This window comes from Pelobates fuscus, chromosome 4 (assembly GCF_036172605.1).
Source record: "Pelobates fuscus isolate aPelFus1 chromosome 4, aPelFus1.pri, whole genome shotgun sequence".
NCBI lineage: Eukaryota > Metazoa > Chordata > Amphibia > Anura > Pelobatidae > Pelobates > Pelobates fuscus.
Genome location: NC_086320.1, coordinates 207,014,101 through 207,036,073, shown reverse-complemented (window position 1 = coordinate 207,036,073; position 21,973 = coordinate 207,014,101). Strand labels below are relative to the sequence as shown.

The 21,973-nt window shown below is 43.4% G+C and overlaps 1 protein-coding gene across 1 annotated transcript in view; it reads right to left on the bottom strand.

Annotated features, from left to right (window-relative positions):
- TMEFF1 (transmembrane protein with EGF like and two follistatin like domains 1) overlaps positions 1–21,973 on the bottom strand; it is a 188,256-nt gene that overhangs the window by 14,834 nt on the left and 151,449 nt on the right. Inside the window, exons 6-8 of the mRNA XM_063451867.1 lie at positions 8,949–9,097; positions 5,817–5,882; positions 5,117–5,240 (exon numbers count right to left, since the gene is read on the bottom strand). Of these exons, the coding sequence (XP_063307937.1) occupies positions 5,117–5,240; positions 5,817–5,882; positions 8,949–9,097 (339 nt within the window). The remainder of the gene's footprint in view (positions 1–5,116; positions 5,241–5,816; positions 5,883–8,948; positions 9,098–21,973) is intronic.

The window sequence follows — 21,973 nt, the reverse complement described above, 5'->3', positions numbered from 1 at the left end:
CTCTCCAAGCCTCTCTCCACAACACCACTAGCATCAGTGCCTCTCTCCACAACACCACTAGCCTCAACGCCTCTCTCCACAACACCACTAGCCTCAGTGCCTCTCTCCACAACACCACTAGCCTCAGTTCCTCTCTCCACAACACCACTAGCCTCAGTGCCTCTCTCCATAACACCATTACACTCTGAAAGTGCAGAAAATGAATTATGTAGAGAACAGACTGTGCAATATGCCTTTTATCCACAACTCTAAGTCTACCAGATCCTACAGTGATCCATCTGCCATTCCTATTATGTCTCTGCGGCAGTGGCTTTGCAGCAGTTCCAGCCTGAGTTTGTTTACCAGATCATTTACAAATCTTAGACTTCAAAAATACAATCTCCTGCCGCAAGATAGAGAACTGTCTACAGATTAGACAACAACCAAACCTCCAAAATGTGGAACGTGAAACAAATGCATAGCAACTATTACACTGAATTAAGTCTGCCATTCCAATGAGGTGAATAATTAAAATCAAACAAATTTTTACTTTTTATTTATCCTCCTGAATACCTCAGATTACCTCCAGTTTATCTCCACAATATCTCCAACCACACACACTTAGAAGCAACACTTAGTGAAGTAACCAAGCTACACATCATCACCCAACAAATCAATACAAAACTAAGACTTCCTGTGCAAGTATCTTCAGCAATTAACAACGTCTCTATGTCTGTCTACGAGAAGTATATGCTCAGACATAGTTACAATTGAAGGGAAGTGGAGTATTAGTAGGGCACAGGGATTGAAATGTGACCTACTTGCTCATTAAAGGGACACTATAGTCACCAGAACAACTACAGCTTATTGTATTTGTTCTGGTGAGTAGTGATGTCGCGAACATAAAATTTTCCGTTCGCAAACAGCGAACGCGAACTTCCGCAAATGTTCGCGAACGGGCGAACCGGGCGAACCGCCATAGACTTCAATAGGCAAGCGAATTTTAAAACCCACAGGGACTCTTTCTGGCCACAATAGTGATGGAAAAGTTGTTTCAAGGGGACTAACACCTGGACTGTGGCATGCCGGAGGGGGATCCATGGCAAAACTCCCATGAAAAATTACATAGTTGATGCAGAGTCTGGTTTTAACCCATAAAGGGAATAAATCACCAAACATTCCTAAATTGTTTGGAATAACGTGCTTTAAAGCACGTAAAATAAGGGGGGGGACCTACTAAATAACAATAAGGGGAGGGGACCTACTGTCCTCCCCCCCTGGCCCCCACCCCTGAGCGGTGGGTGGGGGCCCTAAATAAAGAGAGGGGGGGGACCTACTGTCCTCCCCCCAGCCCCCACCCCTGAGCAGTGGGTGGGGGCCCTAGATAATAATGGTGGGGGGGACCTACCATCCTCCCCCCGGCCCCCAAACCTGAGCGGTGGGGGCCCTAAAAAAACAATAAGGGGGGGACCTACTGTCCCCACCAGCCCCAACCCCTGAGCGGTGGGTGGGGGCCCTAAATAAAGAGGGGGGAACCTACTGTCCTCCCCCAGGCCCCCACCCCTGAGCAGTGGGTAGGGGCCCTAGATAATAATGGTGGGGGGGACCTACCATCCTCCCCCCGGCCCCCAAACCTGAGCGGTGCGTGGGGGCCCTAAAAAAACAATAAGGGGGGGACCTACTGTCCCCCCCAGCCCCAACCCCTGAGCGGTGGGTGGGGGCCCTAAAAAAACAATAAGGGGGGGACCTACTGTCCCCCCCAGCCCCCACCCCTGAGCGGTGGGTGGGGGCCCTAAATGAATACCCCCCCAATCAAGGTGACATGGGGTCCCAAGCCCCTAGTCACCACCCCCCCACCCAAATCAAACTATCCCCTACCTACCCCCCTCACCCTAAAAATAGTGAGGGGGGAATAAAATAACTAACCTGTAAAAAAAAAATTAAACTTACCATTTGACGTCTTCTTTTTTCTAAAATCTTCATTTTTCAGCCCCAAATAAAAAGCCATCATACCCGACGAACTTCAAATAAAATAAAAAACCAGAGCGCAAAAAAATGCTCAGGGGTGGGGGCCGGGGGGAGGACGGTAGGTCCCCCCTCTCTTTATTTAGGGCCCCCACCCACCGCTCAGGGGTGGGGGCCAGGGGGGAGGACAGTAGGTCCCACCCTTATTGTTTTTTTAGGGCCCCCACCCACCGCTCAGGGGTGGAGGCCGGGGGGGGAGGACGGTAGGTCCCCCCTCTCTTTATTTAGGGCCCACACACACCACTCAGGGGTGGGGGCCGGGGGGAGGACAGTAGGTTTCCCCCCCCTTATTGTTTTTTTAGGGCCCCCACTCACCGCTCAGGGGTGAGGGCCGAGGGGGAGGACGGTGGGCCCCCTGCCACCATTATTATCTAGGGCCCCCACCCTCTGCTCAGGGGGCCAGGGGGGGAAGACACTAGGTCCTCCCCTTATTGTTTTGTAAGGGCCCCCAACCACCGCTCAGGGGTGGGGGCCGGGGGGAGGACGGTAGGTCCCCCCTCTCTTTATTTAGGGCCCCCACCCACCGCTCAGAGGTGGGGGCCAGGGGGGAGGACAGTAGGTCCCCCCTTATTGTTTTTTTAGGGCCCCCACCCACCGCTCAGGGGTGGAGGCCGGGGGGGGGAGGACGGTAGGTCCCCCCTCTCTTTATTTAGGGCCCCCACACACCGCTCAGGGGTGGGGGCCAGGGGGGAGGACAGTAGGTCCCCCCTTATTGTTTTTTTAGGGCCCCCAAAATGACTTAGTATTAGTAAATTGTGTCCCTACTCACAATACCGCGAGTAGGGGCATGTCTATTAAACAGTGAGCAGCCTTGTTAAAAAAAAAAAAAAAAAAGGGTCCCCCCTCCCTGAGCGGGTGGGGCCCCTAAAGTAAAAAAAGGCGGGAGGACCTATTGTCCTCCCACCTGGCCCCCACCCCTGAGCGGTGGGTGGGGGCCCTAAATACCAATGGGGGACCTATTGTCCTCCCCCCGGGCCCCCACCCCCTACAGGTGAGGAGGGCTTTGAACTTTAGTACAAAATCTTAAACATAATTCAATTTGAAATCTTGGTAAAAGAAGTGTGTGCTTTTCCTTGTTTGTGCTGGGCAGTGACAATTCAATTGCTACTCATTGATAAACACTGTGAACATAGGGAGAATAATGTAACATATTATAAACACTTACTTAAATAACAGTTTGTCAAAATTTGCCGAATACATTTAGAATATACAAAAACACACATGGAAATAGATAAAATATTGGATCTTTTTCAAATAACATGAATAAAATACAATAATGTTGTGCTACAAAACGCTCCATGCCTAAAGGGTTTTCTTCGGTCTTCTAGTAAAATACTTATCTCACACAGCATGCTGCTGGCAGAGAGAAAGGGTTTATGTTGGCATTAAAGGGATTCTATAGTGCCAAGAAAACAAAGCTGTTTTCCTGGCACTATAGAATCCTAGTACCACCTTCCCTCGGTGCTACCCTTTCAGTGACTTACCTGAATCCTGTGCCCTATCAGCGCTGGGTCAGGCTCCGCAATGGGGCTTAAAATGGAGAAAAATCTAACGTTGAAGGTCCTCATGCTGAGCGTGAGGACGTCCAGCATCAGAAAATTGACCAAAGGTCTATTTCAAACCAGGAAGCCCTCTAGCCACTAGCCACTAGAGGTGGAGTTAACCCTGGATAGTATTTATTGCAGTTTATAACTGCAATAATTATTATTGCAGGGTTAAGGGACATGGAACATTGCACCAGGCCACTTTGAAGAGCTGAAGTGGTCTGGGTGCCTACAGTGTCCCTTTAACTTCTTTATAGCTTGGAGTAGGAAGATAAGAAAGACTCCTCTGCCCTAAAGTAAACACTCTACTTATGCTGAAAGAAAGTGATGAAATGGATACATTTTAGTGAGTAGGAACACTGTGCAAGGACTAGAAAATAAGAACTAGAAAGTATGTAGGGAGGCTAGAATCGTGGGGGCCTCATGGTTGAGTTTTGCCTAAGGACTAACAAAGTCTAGAGCTGCCACTGACTAGAAATAAGGTCATTTAACTCCTAAATTGCAAGAACAAAGCAATAAAACTGCAGAGGAATGAACTATGCACCAAACTGCTTTGATAGGCTGAAATGCTTTTGGTGCTTAGACTGATCTTTTAATCAGTGTTTCAGAACTAACATTCAGAGATGCAGGAATGTATGTAAATAAGAGTCCTAATGAACATAGGTGGAACATACACCTTTCATATCATGACTTCTTACTTACTCATCACTATGTCATTCATTAAAATTATGCTTGCCCTGTACCAAATGAGACAAAACAATCCGGTGCTGTACAGGGCCATTTGGAAGGAAAAATCTATACATTGTTCAGGCTATTTAAGAATGTCCGCAGAGTAAGCTCCAAACAAACCTGAATATGGTTTACAGCCAGACCGAACACTGCCGAACACTGACAGGATGGCATAAATATAAACCTGTACTGTTAAAATCCAGGCCATGGGAATATTCTGAGACAAGTCTCAGAGAAGTGAGATTTGCCTGTTAGAGCGCTCTGATTGGTTGGCTTACAAACCAGCCAATCAGAGTGTTTTAGTGATATTTAAAATATGGAAAAGCCTTTATATAAGCTGTTTTGCTTCCTTTAAATCTCATTCTGTATGGATCCCTCGAAGTGCTCATACAGATCCTTTTTTGTTGTGCCACAGTTTTCATTTTTTTCATCAGCTTTTTTCAGATTCTGTAATTTTTTTATTTTCATAAATTAGTAGCTTCTGAATATTTGTTTTTGTTTGTTTTTTTTGAGGGCTGAAGAAAAGAAGATTTAGTAACAAAGAAGATGTCTGGTGGCAAGTATAACTTGCCTGACTAACAGATACCTCATAGAAAAAAACAAAATAACATAATTATGAATATCTTTTATTTTTCTTCTCCCCTATCAAACCCAGAGATACAAGAGTGGTCCTCACACTGAAGACTCCAATGCTTTTGTTCACAAATCATTCTAAATAGTCAATCAGGATTTGACATGACAAAGTGGTGACAAAGCTGCCAGTTATGGGTCGCTTGTTTTCTGATACAGACATCAAAATTAAATTCTCAATATTAATAACAAGATGACTATTTTCTTACCGACATGATGCCTTTTGAGTGGAATAGCTCAGCTCACATTTCCCATGTACACAATAACCATTGTAGTTTTCTGAGCACGGAATGTAATTTCCCATATAGTCATCTTCCCTCTGGTCACTGGAATCTGTGATGTAAAAAAACACATGTAAACATACAATACACAGTTTAAACACTTGTGTAGTTTTTTTTTTTTTTTATGCCCTGGAAAAGGTTAAGCTTGCGTAGAGTGGGTGCTATAAGTCTGAATGGGTAGTCACATATTACTGTAAAGGACAATTTCCTTGTTATGATAATGCAAACCACAGCATTGTAGATAATTACTTTTAGAAAGTGCCTGCATCTTATGTAAAGCATTAAAGGGTTACTCCAAGCACTATCACTACTTTAGTGTTTTGAAGCAGTCATGAAGCCTGTATGTGCGGCATTTTCAATTGAAATGCTGCACATTCAGACTTTAACCCATCTGCTGCTGATGTGGGGCAGCATATTGGGACGTCATTAGTGAGCCCGGAACTAGGGATCCAAGCTGGGTAATGCAATATAAATTCTGTGCATATTACTATACACAGAATTGAACAAATTGGCTGAGCACGGCCAGCTGATGCCCTCGACCGGTAAATGGCAGACAGGACTGACTTAACACTGCACTTTTCTAACGTAATGCAATGCAAATTAACCTAAAATAATCCATAATGCCTACCTTTCACCTCTGGCCGATATTGTAATCCATCATCTTTCTTCCCAACTGGATTTACTTCATCTGTTGCTGAGTAAGACACAGAAATTAGGGTTATTGTAGAGTTCTAGAACATGTGTTAAAATATATGTCAAGCCACATCGTATAAATGTTATGTACAAATAGATGCAGTGCAAATAAAAATAGTGCAATTATAGTCATTAAAGCAGTGTATCTGCACACTCAAAATCAGCTGCAGCTAGTTAGAACGTAGAAAGCCTCTTCGACAAGATATTCTAAAAAAAAACAAAAAAAAACAAACATAAAACCCTACTGAAGCTAAAGTAGTTTTTTTCTCCAATAGATAAGTGAATCAAAATTAGATTGTAAATGATTCGCATTATTCAAAAAGTATTATATGCTAAGAGTGTTCAATGAAACATACCACATAAGATACATTCACGAGCAAGGTTGTTCACTAAAGTGAGAATTCAAGGTGAATTCAAAGTGAATTTAAATGTTAAGGTCAGAATAGCCGAACTGGAAAACTTCTCTAAGTCAGCTATGCTTTCCGTTTGGCTGCTTTGGCCTTAAATTTGAAATTCTCTTTCAATTCATTTTGAATTCTCACTTAATGAATATGCCCTGTTAGATAATAATAATAATAATAATAAATAATAAAAACATAAAAAGCACCAAACTTTTGGCGTCCACATAAACCAAAACATTCAGAGTGGTGTGGCCAGGGGCAGGCTGTTCTGAGAAATTTTAGGTGACTTATCAATAACAATTTATGCAACTAAAATATAATTTAGATCACAAAATATATATCTTATTTACACAGACTAATTTCTAAACACATTTATAGTTTTATTAAACCCTTAAGGACGGAGTCAATTGTCCAAGTTCTGAACCAAAACCAAACCAAACCAAAACTAAACCTAAAATTTGAGTTATATGTCTGTTCAAGTATAATTTCTCTTTCATTTTAAGTGCATCCACACCTATATATCATTTAAGAGAAATAGAAATTCTATTTCACATCACATATTTATCCATGGAACATATTTTAACATGAATACAATCTAAAAAAGTGTGAGATATTTAAAAATGTATTTTTATCCATGATCTGCATGGCTTTTACTGCAATAAATACACATATTTGTGTTCTGCGATGTCCCAAGAGTACAACAGCGCCCCCTATATACAGGTTTTAAGGTATTTTGGAAAGTTACAAGGTCAAATATAGTGGTTGCCCATTTCAGTTTCTACACATTTAAATTTGCCAGATTGTTTTTTTGGGCCTATGTTGCCTTTGAGATGGTATGGCAGCCTAGGAATGAAAATTAACCCCATCATGGCATACCATTCTAAAAGTAGACAACCCAGGGTATTCAAAAGGGGTATATCCAGTCATTTGCAGTAGCCACCTAGCCAAAAACCCAGTGCCAAAGTTATTGTTCATATTTTATTTTGCATTTTTCACACAAAACTGCACTTTCACTTATAATATCGTCAAAATGATTAATTTTACTGTTTTAAAACACTCATATTTGTGTTCAGCAATGTCTCTTAGGGGCATGCTATGCCACCCTAATGACATTAAAGCCCTTCTGTTGTAGGATGGCACAGCATGCCCTAACATTAAAGACACAATGAGTATTATTTCTGTAAAGCTCTGTTATACACACTGACACACCAAGAATATGGAGCTCCTAGAAAAGATGGACAGATGAATGTGAGCTCAAAATAGGGACCTTCCTTTCCAAATAGTATTTTTTGAAATAACAGTACATAACAGTAATTTTATAACAGCAAATATGAATTAGTTGTAATACAATAGAAAAAAATTAGATGGTCAGTTTATAACACGTTGATAAAATATTGAATCATAGCACTTTTAAACAACAAAATTACATATTTTATAAGCTGTATATTATAGCCACTGACACAAGCAGGCCAGATCCATTAAAGAATTTACCTATAAATGCAAAAATTCAGTTTTCTCCTCCCTCTTCCGGTACCCCTAAATACCATTTTCTTTCCACCATATTATTTTTTACCATCTGTCACAGTCTCTGTTCCACAAATATCTGTCTCTCAGTTTTGACCTGTTTCTCCATTTCTCTCTTTCCCTTATCTATCATCTATCTTATCTAGTGATTAGGGTTAATCACTAAAGTGAGAAATCAAAGTGATTTTAACCCCTTAAGGACACATGACGTGTCTGACACGTCATGATTCCCTTTTATTCCAGAAGTTTGGTCCTTAAGGGGTTAAAGGGACACTATAGTCACCAAAACAACTTGTCTTAATGAAGCAGTTTTTGTGAATAGATCATGCTCCTGCAGTCTCACTGCTCAATTCTCGGATATATTGGAGTTAAATCACTTTGTTTATGGAGCTCTAGTCAAACCTCCCTACATGTGACTTACACATATGTCCTAAATACTTCCTGTAAAGAGTCATCTAATGTTTACACTTCCTTCATTGCAAATTATGTGTAATTTAGATTTGGTTTTTTTTTTATCACCTGCTCTATTAATAGCTTAATAGACCCTACAGGAGTCTCCTGTATTTAATTAAAGTTTAATTTACAGAACAGGAGACACAAACTTTAAGATGTTACATCTGATTTAAAATGAAACCATTTTGTTTTCATGCAGGCTGTGTCAGTTACAGCCAAGGGAGATGTGGTTGGACATGCATAAACAGAAACAAAAGTGATTTAACTCCTAAATGGCAGTGCATAGAGCAGTGAGACTTCAGATGCATGAAATATACACAAAAACTGCTTCATTAAGCTAACGTTGTTTTGGTAACTATAGTCTCCCTTTAAATCCAGAATAGATGAACTGAAACATAGTTGACTTTGAATTTTTCCAGTTAGGCAATATTTTTATCTTAAATTTGAAATTCACTTTAAATTCGCCTTAGATTCTTACTTTTTTGTGAATAATCCTATATCTTTTTCATTTGTATAGTTTACCATTTCTCTTCACCAGTTTCTTTTTTTCCCTACCTATTTTCCATACTAGCATATAACATCAGAGGATGCAAAACATGTTTTTTTTTTTAATCTAAGGATTTCGTATGACATAGAAAAACCTTTACAATGGTTTGATGATAATAATAATAACAAATGTAAGTACAAACCTGTACAGCTCCCCAAATGTTTAACATCAATCTGTTCTTGTTTGAGGCATGATGCCTCCCGCACAAGGCATGGGTTGGAATAGGAATTTCCATCGGAGGCGCACACAAAGTTATAATTATGTCCACTGCAGTCTATATTACATACACACCTTTGGGACAAAGATAGAAATGATGATTAGAATTATAATAAAACACCTATCCTTCATAATCTCTTTAGTGACTGATTATAAAATACCATTTGAAATGCATTTCCTTCTAGACAGAATGACTGTTAAAATATTGAAAATTCTACTTATATTTCAATAAAGCTGGAGTATGGGTGCCTGGGACCCACTAACAACACAAGAATGGCTGAATACCATACCCTAACCCAAAGCCCATCATTAATGCCTAACCACAAGTATCTCCTAACAACCCTACACACCATTAATCAAAAATCCATTAAAGGCTACGCCAAACCGATAATAGCAACTCAAACCCTAACCCCCTACCCTTCTAGTAACAACTTACTTTTTAACAATATCTTTTTTTGTAGCAGTTTAATGATGCTGTGGGCGTAGGCTCACAGCATCAATACTACATTGTATAATACTGGGGGGGGGGGGGGGGGGAATTTAAAACATGCTTTTAAAAGGCCACGTTTAAAATAAATACAATTGTTCACGTACAGACATTTACCTATCGATATACAGAAATAAAAGCTTAAGCACATAATATTTTGTATATGTATTCATCCAGTTTCCAAATGTTCACATCAGTGTTCTTTGCGTTACTATTTATAGGTAAACATAAAAAAATATTGATTTATTCTTCATAGAAATATGTTGAATACAATTTTTTTTTGTTGCCTATAGAGAACAAACAACATACACAAAAGGATAATTCTGTGTGTGTTTCTCTCAATTATGGGGCTCATTTTCTAGAGTCTGACCATCTGGGGCTTTAAATAGGGGCTGCTACCAACTCTGGATTACCAGAGGCCCACAGTGTGGGTGCACCTACACTAGAGAGGCCTAGAGGGACTTGCAGACCCTTTAAGCGGGTGCTTGGAGACATGCCAATGGTTTATCATGTTGCTGACAATCACTGTACCAGGGGTGTATCAGAAAGCCTACATAGCCTCATTATGTCTCCCTTTTGTGTTTGGCTGGTGGGGGGTTCCAGTTTAAAAGTTATTCTTCTGTTTTCTTTTTGTATTATTCTTTGATGCTGGGTTCCTGGGAGCCCTCATGGCCATGGGGATTTATGTGCCTATCTGATCTGGTACCCCTTGCTCAGGAGAGTGTGGGAATCTGACTCGTGGGGTTATCACACATGCTTTCTTTTTCCACTTGATTATTTAAACAAATATATATTATATTATTTTATTGTGCATGGGAATTCTAATTAGCATGCGATAAGATTTAGTTAGTCAGAGTTTGATTATAACATATATTCATTTATAACATATGTTTTATATCTTGGCAATAATAGCTTTTGTCCCAACTTTAGATGGTCCTGTTTGTTGATAATTCTACCTCCACACTTCTCGTTTTGCAATTTACTGTATCGCTTTAATGAATGAATGAGAAATTGTTCTTGCTAACAAGAATGCATGCTCCATTACTGTACTATATGACCTGGTTTTTGTTTATTTTATATAATTGCATTTTACATGACCAGTTATAAATCATTATGAACATTATGATCTTTTTAAAAAGTCATGTTGTATTCAGCTATAATTAACCACTTAGGCCAAGTGTACAACTGGCAAGACCAGTTCCCCGGGCAGAGGTGTAGTGCTACTAGCTTCCCCTGGAACTGTTTACAAAAAAAAAAAAAAAAAAAATTATTACACGAATTTTACCAAAAAAAAAAAAAAAAATTTACAGGAGTTTGGAATACTTATCCTCTGCTTCTGTTTACTTATCTTTCCCTCATCTGGCATCGGGAGAATGGCTGCAGCTGTTTCCAAGGACGATGTGGTAGCCTTATTACAGGCGTACCTTGAATCCCATGGCTCCGGTGCGTTGCAGGAGGTGTTAGCCGGGGTGGATAACCGCCCGGCTCCTGCTGCTGCTTCAGGGACTTCGCTCCAGGCTGATGGCGGTAGGAGAGCCAGGCGTTCAAAGCCTCCTACGCGCCTGTCCCCCAGTCCGGTATCCACAAGAAGAGGTCGTCAGCGGGGTGAGCGGATCGGCACCGCGAGGTCTTCCCCGGTGAGAGCTGGTCGGAGATCGGTGGAGGCCATCATCGTTGGTGGACAAGATGGCGGCGTGGCGGGAAGATCTCGTAGCCCGCCGTCTCTTCCGGTCCCAACGGCGGGAAGAGAGAGGTCACCGGAAGTGAGTGCACGCGTCGGCGTGCGTCAAGGCGCCGGACGTCATCACCAGGCGCAACCGGAAGTGACGCGCCCCGGCGGCGCACGGGACCCGGAAATTACACGTAACGTCGGCGCCCTGTCCGGAACACGGAGTTCACAGGGCGCCGGACGCAGAGGACGGTCGGCAGGGAGGAGAGGAGACATCAGGACCGCACAGACAGCCGGAAGCAACCCCCATCACCCTGAGGCAGCCGGTTTCGGCGAATTTCACCTGGAGCACAGCTCAGGTCCTGCTGCAGATGTCCCCAGGAGGTCTTGGTCTGATTCTGATTCGGAAGCAGAGGAGGTTTCGGTGCCAGCAGTTCCCCAGCGGTCCGGTGAGTGGTTGCATTGCGCTAGCGTGCCAGGGACTGGGGCCCAAGATCAGTCTAGTGAGTGTTTGCGCCTGCTTAGGACCCTAGTGGCCAGTTTTCCTTCACACCTTACTGGGGTACAGGGATTCCCAGGGCAGGCTGAGGTTCAGGTGCAGGGAGGTTCACAAACCCCTAGGGGTCAGCCTTCTGGGGCTTTTCGTGCGGGTTCGGTGGGATGTGATCTTGCACCGTTAGGTTTGCATGTCCCTATGGACACGCAAGACAAAATATGTAGAGGTGAGTATGTGGATCTGCTGTCCTTGGTCTCTCCTGACAAGGATTCCGTGGACAGACCGCGCCGTGGAGAGGTTCCAGAGGCGGAAAAAGGTAAGCAGATACCCAGAACCTTTGGCAATTGGTTGCAAGGGTTTAACATATTTGCCAGTATCCTGGTGCGCCGTTTCCCAGATAAGGCTCCTGCCCTGTTTGGGTATTTGGACCTAATTTGGGGAGCGTATAAAATCTATGGCGGTCAATGCTGGTATCGGTATGACCAGCAATTCCGACAAAAATTGGCGGTGTGCCCGGGGATGGATTTCGGCGTTCAGGATGGCAGTCTCTGGCTGTTAATTATGACTCCCAGTAGACCATCCCCCTTTCCCGGGCCTGCCGGAGGGACCTCCGGCTCCTCTGCGGGGCAAAGAAAAGGCGTATGTTGGCTCTTTAACGAGAGCCACTGCCGCTGGTTCAGCTCCTGTAGGTTCCGCCATGAATGTGCACACTGCGGGGGAGCTCACCCAGCTGTGCGCTGCTTCAGGAAGGGGAAGCCAGGGTCTGGAAAGGGTCCATCTCGAGACGACATATCTAGGGGAGAGGACGCCGGTGGACGCCCGAAGGATGCGCCCGTGGCTCGCCCGGTATCATAGGGGTCGCGATGCGCAGACATTGTTTGACGGGTTTCAGGTAGGTTTCTGGATCCCTTTTGTTCCCTCTTCCTCGCCTCTGTTTGCGGACAATCTCCGCTCGGTTAAGGGCAAGGAAGATATTTTACAGGAAAAATTGCAGGTTGAGGTGCAGGCGGGTCGCATGGCTGGCCCATTTCTTGCGCCTCCCTTTCCTAACTTACGTGTTTCCCCTCTGGGCTTGGTTCCCAAAAAGGACCCAGGTTCCTTTCGGTTGATCCAACACCTGTCCTATCCGTCCGGTCAATCGGTAAATGATGCCATTGGCAAGGACATTTGTCGAGTGCGATATGCCTCGTTTGATAGGGCTTTGCAGTTGGTTCGCCGGGCCGGTCCCGGTGCTTTGTTGGCGAAGTCTGACATAGCGTCAGCTTTCCGTCTTTTGCCAGTTCATCCCTCCTGTTTTCACCTATTAGGATGTTTTTTTCAAGGGGTTTTTTACTACGACATGTGTTTACCCATGGGTTGTTCTATTTCTTGTTTTTATTTTGAAATGTTTTCCTGTTTTCTGGATTGGGTAACGAGGCAGGAGGCGGGTCTGGAATCGGTTACTCATTACTTGGATGATTTTCTTTTCGTTGGCCCTCCGGGTTCGGGTGAGTGTGAGCGGCTGTTAAACACATTTAGGGCAGTCATGGGATACTTCGGGGTCCCCGTCGCGGAGGCTAAGACGGTGGGTCCGGTTCAGGTCCTGTCGTTTTTGGGGATTGAGATCGACTCTGTCGGTATGGTTTTCCGGCTGCCAGATGAAAAGTTGTCGGTCCTCTTGAGGCTGATTGACCTGGTTCGTGGGGCGAGGAAGGTTCAGTTGCGACAAATGCAGGTGCTCCTGGGGCACTTGGCTTTCGCGTGCCGAGTTCTTCCCATGGGACGTGCGTTCTGCAGGCGCCTTTCTCTGTCCACGGTAGGGGTTCGGGAGCCTTTTCATTTTATCCGAGTCACGAGGCTGCTGCGCGCGGACCTCCAGGTGTGGAGCTCCTTTTTGGAGCGATACAATGGACGCTCCTGTTGGTTGCTGGAGGCGGCGTCTAACGCAGAGTTGAACCTTTTCACGGATGCGTCCAGTTCCGTGGGGTTTGGGGCATACTTTCAGGGTCAGTGGTGCGCAGAGGCATGGCCGGCGCACTGGCTGGGCTTGGATGTTATGCGCAACCTGACGTTTTTAGAGCTGTTTCCCATCGTGGTATCTTTGGAGCTCTGGGGGGAGGATCTAGGCAACCGGACAGTGGTTTTTCACACGGACAACATGAGTGTTGTCCATGTGATTAATCGTTCAACCGCCAGTTCCCCTCCTGTTCTTGCGCTCCTGCGACGGTTGGTACTTCTTTCATTAAAGTTTAATGTTTGGATAAAAGCTTGTCATGTTCCGGGTGTTCATAACGTGGTAGCTGACTCTCTTTCTCGGTTTCAGTGGGACCGTTTTCGGGAGTCGGCTCCAGCCGCGGAGGCAGTGGGTATCCGATGCCCGGTTTCCTTATGGGAGATCGATTTGGAGGATTGAGAGGCTTGGTGTCGGACTCCTTAGCTGACTCTTCCTGGAAGGCATATCAAGCCGTCTGGCGGACATGGCTCTCCTCATTTTCGCAGAGCCTGGTGTTGGGGTCGGAGTCCGGGCGATTGGAGGCGACTTTAATAATGTTGGAGTCTATGTTGGCGCAGGGTAAGTCTTGCTCGGCGGCCGAGAAGGCATTAACCGCCCTGTCCTTTCTGTGCAGGTTTATGGGTTGGCAAGATGTTTCTCGGTGGTTCGGAATTCAGCGAGTTATCCGGGGTTGGAGACTTCGGAGGGTCCCAGACCGCCGCCGCCCGGTGTCTGCTGACTTGCTGGGACGGATTCATGGGGCTCTGGAGGCCGTTTGTTTCTCAGATTACGAAGCCGCTTTATTTCGGGTTGCGTTTTCTTTTTGTTTTTTTGGAGCACTTAGAGTGGGTGAGTTGGTTGCTCGCAACCGTAGGTCGGTTGGGCCTCTGCTGTTGTCGGATATCCGGTGGTCCGAGGACTCCGTAGACGTTTTCATAAGTCGTTCCAAGACGGACCAGGTAGGTAGGGGTTCGTGGGTACGGATCGGGGCTACGGGCGGCAGGTTCTGTCCAGTCCGTCTTTGCTCAGCCTATTTGCAGATTAGGCCGATGGGGTGTCTCTCCTTTTTGATGCATAGGGATGGGTCCCCCCTCACTCGTTATCAATTCTCAGCCAGGTTCCGTGCTGCCTTGGTGGCATGCGGGGTGGATCCTCGTCATTACTCTGCTCACTCTTTCCGTATAGGGGCGGCCACCCAGGCTAGTTTGTGGGGTTTCTCAGACGCAGCGATTCAGCGCTTGGGTAGATGGGGTTCACGGCGCTATAGGTCCTATGTCAGACCTCATTTACTATAATGCATTTTCTCCGTAGGTCCTCGGCCCCGCTGCATTTGGATTCTGGGACATTCCTACGTATATTGGGCAGCGCGGCGAGCTGAGGAGCGGCCCTACGGGAGAAATTTGGGGGTTTCCTATGAGATGGCCAGGGTAAGGTGGAGGGGTATTAGGGGTATGTTGTGGCAGCAGCTGTATGCCGAATGCGTATCCCTTCGGAGGTACGTGTCCGGGCCAGTGACTCTGGTGCTTCATGCAGGGGGAAATGACCTAGGGCGCAGTAGGTCAGTGGACCTCCTGCATGCGATTAGACACGATCTGGCTAGGTGTATGGCTCTGTTCCCCGATTTGACCCTTATTTGGTCGGACATAGTGTCCAGGCCGTGTTGGCGTTCGCTGCCTCATGCCAAGGGTGTTGAGCGTAGTAGGCGGAAGCTGAACGTGGCCATTGGTAAGTTTGTCCGCCGGCTGGGCGGTTTTGTAATTAGGCACAGGGAGTTGGAAGGGGTCAATTCCAACCTGATGCGAAAGGATGGGGTTCACCTCTCCCTCATAGGGTTAGATATCCTGAATGCGGGTCTGCAGGCGGGTATTGAGGAGGCGCTGGCTGCGGGGGGCGCGGTTCCTTCCAGGGGAGCAGGTAGGGAGGAACCGCGGTGGCGGTAGTCCTGGCCAGCGAAGAGGTTCGGAGGAAAGTGCCCAAGCGGCTTGGGGAGTCGCAGCCTGCTGAGAGCTGATGGCGGGGGCAGGCTGCATCGGACTCGTGGGATTCATTTGATAGAGCTGTCTGTTGGTAATCCCCCAACAGCTGACAGGTTGTGGACGCTGGTGATTTATGTGAATTTTGTTAATAAAGCTGTGGCCGTTGCCCTTACCCATACAAAAGGTGTTGTGTATTTATTGGGCAACGGGTGGTGGGAGTTTTGGTCCGGGTCAGCAGTCAAGTACCTCCCTGGAAATCTTAAGGAAGGGAGGACATGACTGCTGGCAGGGATAAGGGGTTGGGTTATAGGGGATACATTGTGGCACATGGGGGGCATAAAAATGGGGAAAAATGGGAGGGTACTCACCAGTTCCCCGGGCAGAGGTGTAGTGCTACTAGCTTCCCGCCCGCCCACCCAAAAAGTGTTTATGATGGTGTTGTTTTGGTTGTGTGCTGTTGTTTTCTTTGTTTTGTCACAGCTCGCGGTAGTCCTGGCCAGCGAAGAGGTTCGGAGGAAAGTGCCCAAGCGGCTTGGGGAGTCGCAGCCTGCTGAGAGCTGATGGCGGGGGCAGGCTGCATCGGACTCGTGGGATTCATTTGATAGAGCTGTCTGTTGGTAATCCCCCAACAGCTGACAGGTTGTGGACGCTGGTGATTTATGTGAATTTTGTTAATAAAGCTGTGGCCGTTGCCCTTACCCATACAAAAGGTGTTGTGTATTTATTGGGCAACGGGTGGTGGGAGTTTTGGTCCGGGTCAGCAGTCATGGGAGCCCTCATGGCCATGGGGATTTATGTGCCTATCTGATCTGGTACCCCTTGCTCAGGAGAGTGTGGGAATCTGACTCGTGGGGTTATCACACATGCTTTCTTTTTCCACTTGATTATTTAAACAAATATATATTATATTATTTTATTATGCATGGGAATTCTAATTAGCATGCGATAAGATTTAGTTAGTCAGAGTTTGATTATAACATATATTCATTTATAACATATGTTTTATATCTTGGCAATAATAGCTTTTGTCCCAACTTTAGATGGTCCTGTTTGTTGATAATTCTACCTCCACACTTCTCGTTTTGCAATTTACTGTATCGCTTTAATGAATGAATGAGAAATTGTTCTTGCTAACAAGAATGCATGCTCCATTACTGTACTATATGACCTGGTTTTTGTTTATTTTATATAATTGCATTTTACATGACCAGTTATAAATCATTATGAACATTATGATCTTTTTAAAAAGTCATGTTGTATTCAGCTATAATTAACCACTTAGGCCAAGTGTACAACTGGCATAGTAAAAACTCCGCACACTGAAATACAGCAAACATTCAACGTTCTACATTACACTTTAAAGTCAGTTTGCAGTGTGTGCTAGTAAATGTCAGGGACATATTTTGTGTCCTCTGAGTGGAACTTGCTTTATGAGATACTCCGTCTTTCCCAGCAGCTAGTAAATTAACCTGTCTGTGTTTGCGACAAGGCTGGAGGTCAGATTTTGAGATTCTTCATATTATTTTAGTTTTTGAGTTGCTTTTTACCTGATTATTGAAACTCAAAATTATCTGCTAATGTCTAACTTTAATCGGTCCAGGGGGAAAAAAAATGAAAACTAATTGTGCTGGCTCCACAAAGCAGAAAAGGATTTGTTTGATGTTTTACAAAAGGCTCAGAAATCCTTGGTATGGCTGTTGTCAATAGTGATGTTTACATAATGTGCTCTCTGCAGCCTCTTGCCAGGCTCAGACTTCGAATATTAATAAATATAGCTGGTATGAATAATGCTGACAGTTGAGAGCATGGGCCATACTCGGGAGATGACTTGCTTTTAGTAAATGACAGTCTGAATTACAATGGCAAAGCAAACAGAGGTTTCAAGGAGTAATTGAGATAAACTGAAATCTATGCATATACCACTCATTCCAAGTCATGAATGTCCACAGAGAAGAGTTGGGATTGGTTTCCCTAATAAGGCAAGGCAGTGGTTCCCAAAACTAAGTAACACCACCTCCAACAGCACCAGCAGAATGAGAGTTCCAGGCTGACTAACGCAATGTCATTCATTGGGCGAGGGTCATTCATTGGGCGAGGTGCCCGGCTGGACCCAGGTAAGAGGGCAAGTCATTGCAGCAGGCTATGTGGTTATGATGCTTGGAGAAACTCTATAAATCCATATGCTAGTAGTTGAGCAGTGCTTCAGCAACACTCAGCATATAGGTAGCTCTGAATGGATGCCTAACCAGGCAACATGTCATTCTGGAGATGGAACACTCTCTTTAGGGGAGTACAGGTCATTCGAGAAGCTAGTTGTGTCATGGCCCTACCCACTCCAATTTCAGACCATTAAGACTTGTCGTGTCTGTAGTTAGGTAAAGGTTTATTTAAATAATACATTGAGGTTCTGTTCCAGCAAAGTGTTGAATGTTTAATAGCTTTTTTCCCTGGAGATCTGATTTCCATATAAAGTAAAGTATATGTAAACACATATTTATGGGTGAATGTAAATGCATTAATAAACCTGGTTCAAGAGAAAGTTCATTATGGAATGAGAAAGGGGATTTTTATTAGCACTGTGTATCATGGATTCACAGGCTTGCCCACATCACAAGGAGCACTGTTTACAAGCCCTTACATGTACATTATAATGGAAAGTATGAATCTAGAACCAAATCTATGATTGACTGTAATCATAATGCAGGAATGATAAGACATTGGTTTGCATGAAGTAATGAATACTTGTTAATTGAGTCTCGCACTAGTTAGAAGACTGTTACACAATCTAACAGATTTTTGATGATTTGACACCTCATTTACTTAAGTCTGATAATTGCAAATACTAAGGAATAAATAAAAGCTGCTTTATAATAACATATTATTCCAAAGCAATAGCACATCCATATTCATTGTTACTTATCTAAAAAATTATTACATGGTCTCTAAAGGAAGGCCTTGTGTGAACAAATGCCTGCATCATTCTGATTACCTAGTGCCCCTTATAAACATGAATTTAAATATGCCACATCAGATCTGACATCAGAGGACCATCACCACTACTCCTTTGCTTTATTCACCACCTATCCAGCTACTTTCCATACTAACGTATCAACAATCCCCAGGCTTGCACACAATGCAAACACATGCTTCTTAGGTTTGTGCAGATCATAGGGAGCTTTTATGCCACAGGAAGGTGAATTGCAGGAAGCTATAAATTAGGGCTGATAATATATACATGTAATATATGTCAGATTTTTTTTTCAAACTATGAATAGGATCCATGATCCATCTGGCACTATAATCAATGCTATCAGTAAAAGTGCTTCCAGTGTCCCTTTATATCAAACCCACTATAACACCCTACCTGTACCATTAAATGGGAGCAATGAGCACAAACCAAATAGGCCAGCATTAAGGATAGCTGCACCAAAATCCTCGCTCCTCCTAAAGGTGTCTGTTTTATTTCAGGATCTCTCAATTCAAAAAGCGCCTTCGGGCATATCATTATTTGCTAAATTAATGTGAAAAACATTAGTTAACATTAATGTTTTATTAGGTATTAATATGATAGCGGTGTAACACTAAAGTGCAGTCAAACTTTATCAATCAACCACGTGTTACAACATGGCTGATTACAGTGTACGGAAGCTGTAGAGTACTAATAAGCAAAGAGTTCTACAACGACAACTCTTCTATTGAACATGACATTACAGAAACATCTGTTACAGGTGTTGATTATTAAAGAGCACACTCCAAACCCATAGGGGGAGCATGACTCTGTTACAATGCTTCATGACCATCAAGTTGCTATTTTATGGCAGCTTGTACACCTGGGGAGGAGGAGTAATAACATCCTTACTAATCTGTGTCACGACTCCACAGCCTTTCCCTGTGAAACTGCCCACTTATACTTCTGTTACAGATGTTTTTGTTGGTGTTCCCTCAATCGTCATTGTCTTTGTGGTTTGTTTGTTTGTTTGTTTGTTTTAAATTTGTCAGAGCTAACACTGATTTCTGGTGAGTGTGTGAACAACAACATTGCCCTTGTTGGGTTCAGTGAGTCACAGCCAGCAGTATGCTGAAAGCAAACTCTTATTGGGAATAGCTATATATTGGATCAACATTTAACATATAGGTTGCATATATCTGTTTAAATAAAGCTGGATGCTGCCTGCTACCAATTCTGTGTTTCTTGTGGTTAATGATTGAGGAAGGTAAGTTAGCATGTATAAAAAGTGATGTGGAAGGATTGAGACACAAGCCACAAGTTATTTAAAGCTCTGATCCTAATTCCCAGTCCTCTTTTAGGTATTTGGCAAAGAAAATAGCTAGTGTTTTTAACCTAATGGTTCTGTGAAGACAATATCTAATTCCATTCTGTTCAGCCCTTTCTATAAATGGGTTGGCACGTGGCCAGTATTTTATTGACACTGCTGGTATTTGAGGCTGTTTGGGACAATAACACCAACCGAAAGAAGACACACAGAGACTCATACTGCCACACAGACACTCACAGTATACACAGAGTGACACACACATTCAGACCCAGTATGCATACACGTATGCACACACAGACAATTAAACACTGCTGTACACACACTCATTTAGACAGTATACAAACACACAACTACACATACGCATTGCTACTTGCGCAGTAAGACCTAGTACATTGTAAGTATACTGGTCATGCATATATTATTATGCAAATAGCATAATGTTAAAATATATGAAAAATTGCATATCTCTATTAAGAAACTCATTTTTTTTAAGATTCTTTGTAACGAAAGATAAAGTCATCTTTGCCAAATACCATTGGAATAATGTATAGCACGTATTGCTAATCATAAAAAACAACAATAACAAATTTTTATGTAAGTGGATTTGTAAACAAACGCTGACTCCTAGTAAATATTTCTGTTCATGCTCAACATGCTATAAATTCTGAAAAGTACAAAACAAAATCTCCCTTAAAAAATGACTCTTACTGTCAGCCATGTTTCCTTGTATATGTCTGAGGTATAAACACAGTAAATTCCAATTATTACATTAATTTGCAATGGTCTAGTACCTTTATGAGCAACTCTACATTTTGCCTCACAGTTCATAATAACAGAGTAAAGACTATGTAGAGCTGATGAAAGCAGTCTTTTGTCAGCTGAACTATAAAAACTTGCAAAATGCCTGTCAATGCAACATGAAGGCATGAATTAACAGGGCTCTATAAAGGCCGGACATATTAAAAATGCAAGAAAATGGAACAGAGGTAACATTACCGAAGGCCACAGGGAAATTAAAGGCATTTAGATCAATCGGTTTGAATAGTAGGAGACTGGTGAGATCGGTGAAAATGAGATTGGAGTTCTAATCAATAAAACACATTTTAGTCGATGTTGCAAAGTGAGTGAGTACGTGTGACAATTTTGTTTCCTGTTTTCATATTTTGTCCAACATGTGACTCAGAGAATTCCTGGTTTAGTTAAGAAAAAGCAAGTGGTATGGGGAATCAGGAGGAGAATCGGAGATGCATGCTGAGAAGTGGGTAAATGCTATGATGATATGAATGCTAAAATGAAGGGAAAGAGAAAGCATATATTGAGAGAAAAGGGAAGAAGTGAGGAGACTAAAGGGGAATTAGTGTTGCGGTGAATTGTTGGTTTGAGTGAGTGTGTGCATGGTGTACTGCAATGAAGTTATGAAGAGTGCTAAGCTGCAGGAAGGAAAGGGCAAGACAATTATGAGAGGTGCAAATAATTGGGAAAATACAGTCTTTGAAAACTGTTAAGGATCAAAGAACCAAAACAGACACTTTGCCTGGGCTCCTCTGATACATGTCATTGTACATGTTTATTGTTTATTGTGCCCTTTATGAAACAATTTAAAATGAATCCAACATTCTTTAAAAGAACATAATACTGACACCCGTCCTCCCCCGGTCATTAGTAAATTTAATTAATGCTTACCTATGTGGATTTTCAAGACACTAGACGTCCTCATGCAAACAGAGTTAAACTTAATGAAGTAACACTAGATATTGAGCTGATCCAGCAATGTAATTCTTGCAGTTTTGCAGTTTCTGGGTTAAACAGACATGGACACTGCACCCAGAACATTTTAATGAGATAAAGTGGTCTGGGTGCCTATAGCGTCCTTTTAAACTTTTGAAGGGACACTATAGTCACCCGAATAACTACAGCTTAATGTAGCTATTCTGGAGTCTATGGCCTAGCACTGCAGTTTTTTTTTAGTGTAAACACTCTATTTTCAGAGAAAAGGCAGTGTTTACATTACTGCCTAGGTCTCCTCTAGTGACAATCACTCAGACAGCCACTACAGGTGCTTATTGGGTCAGTG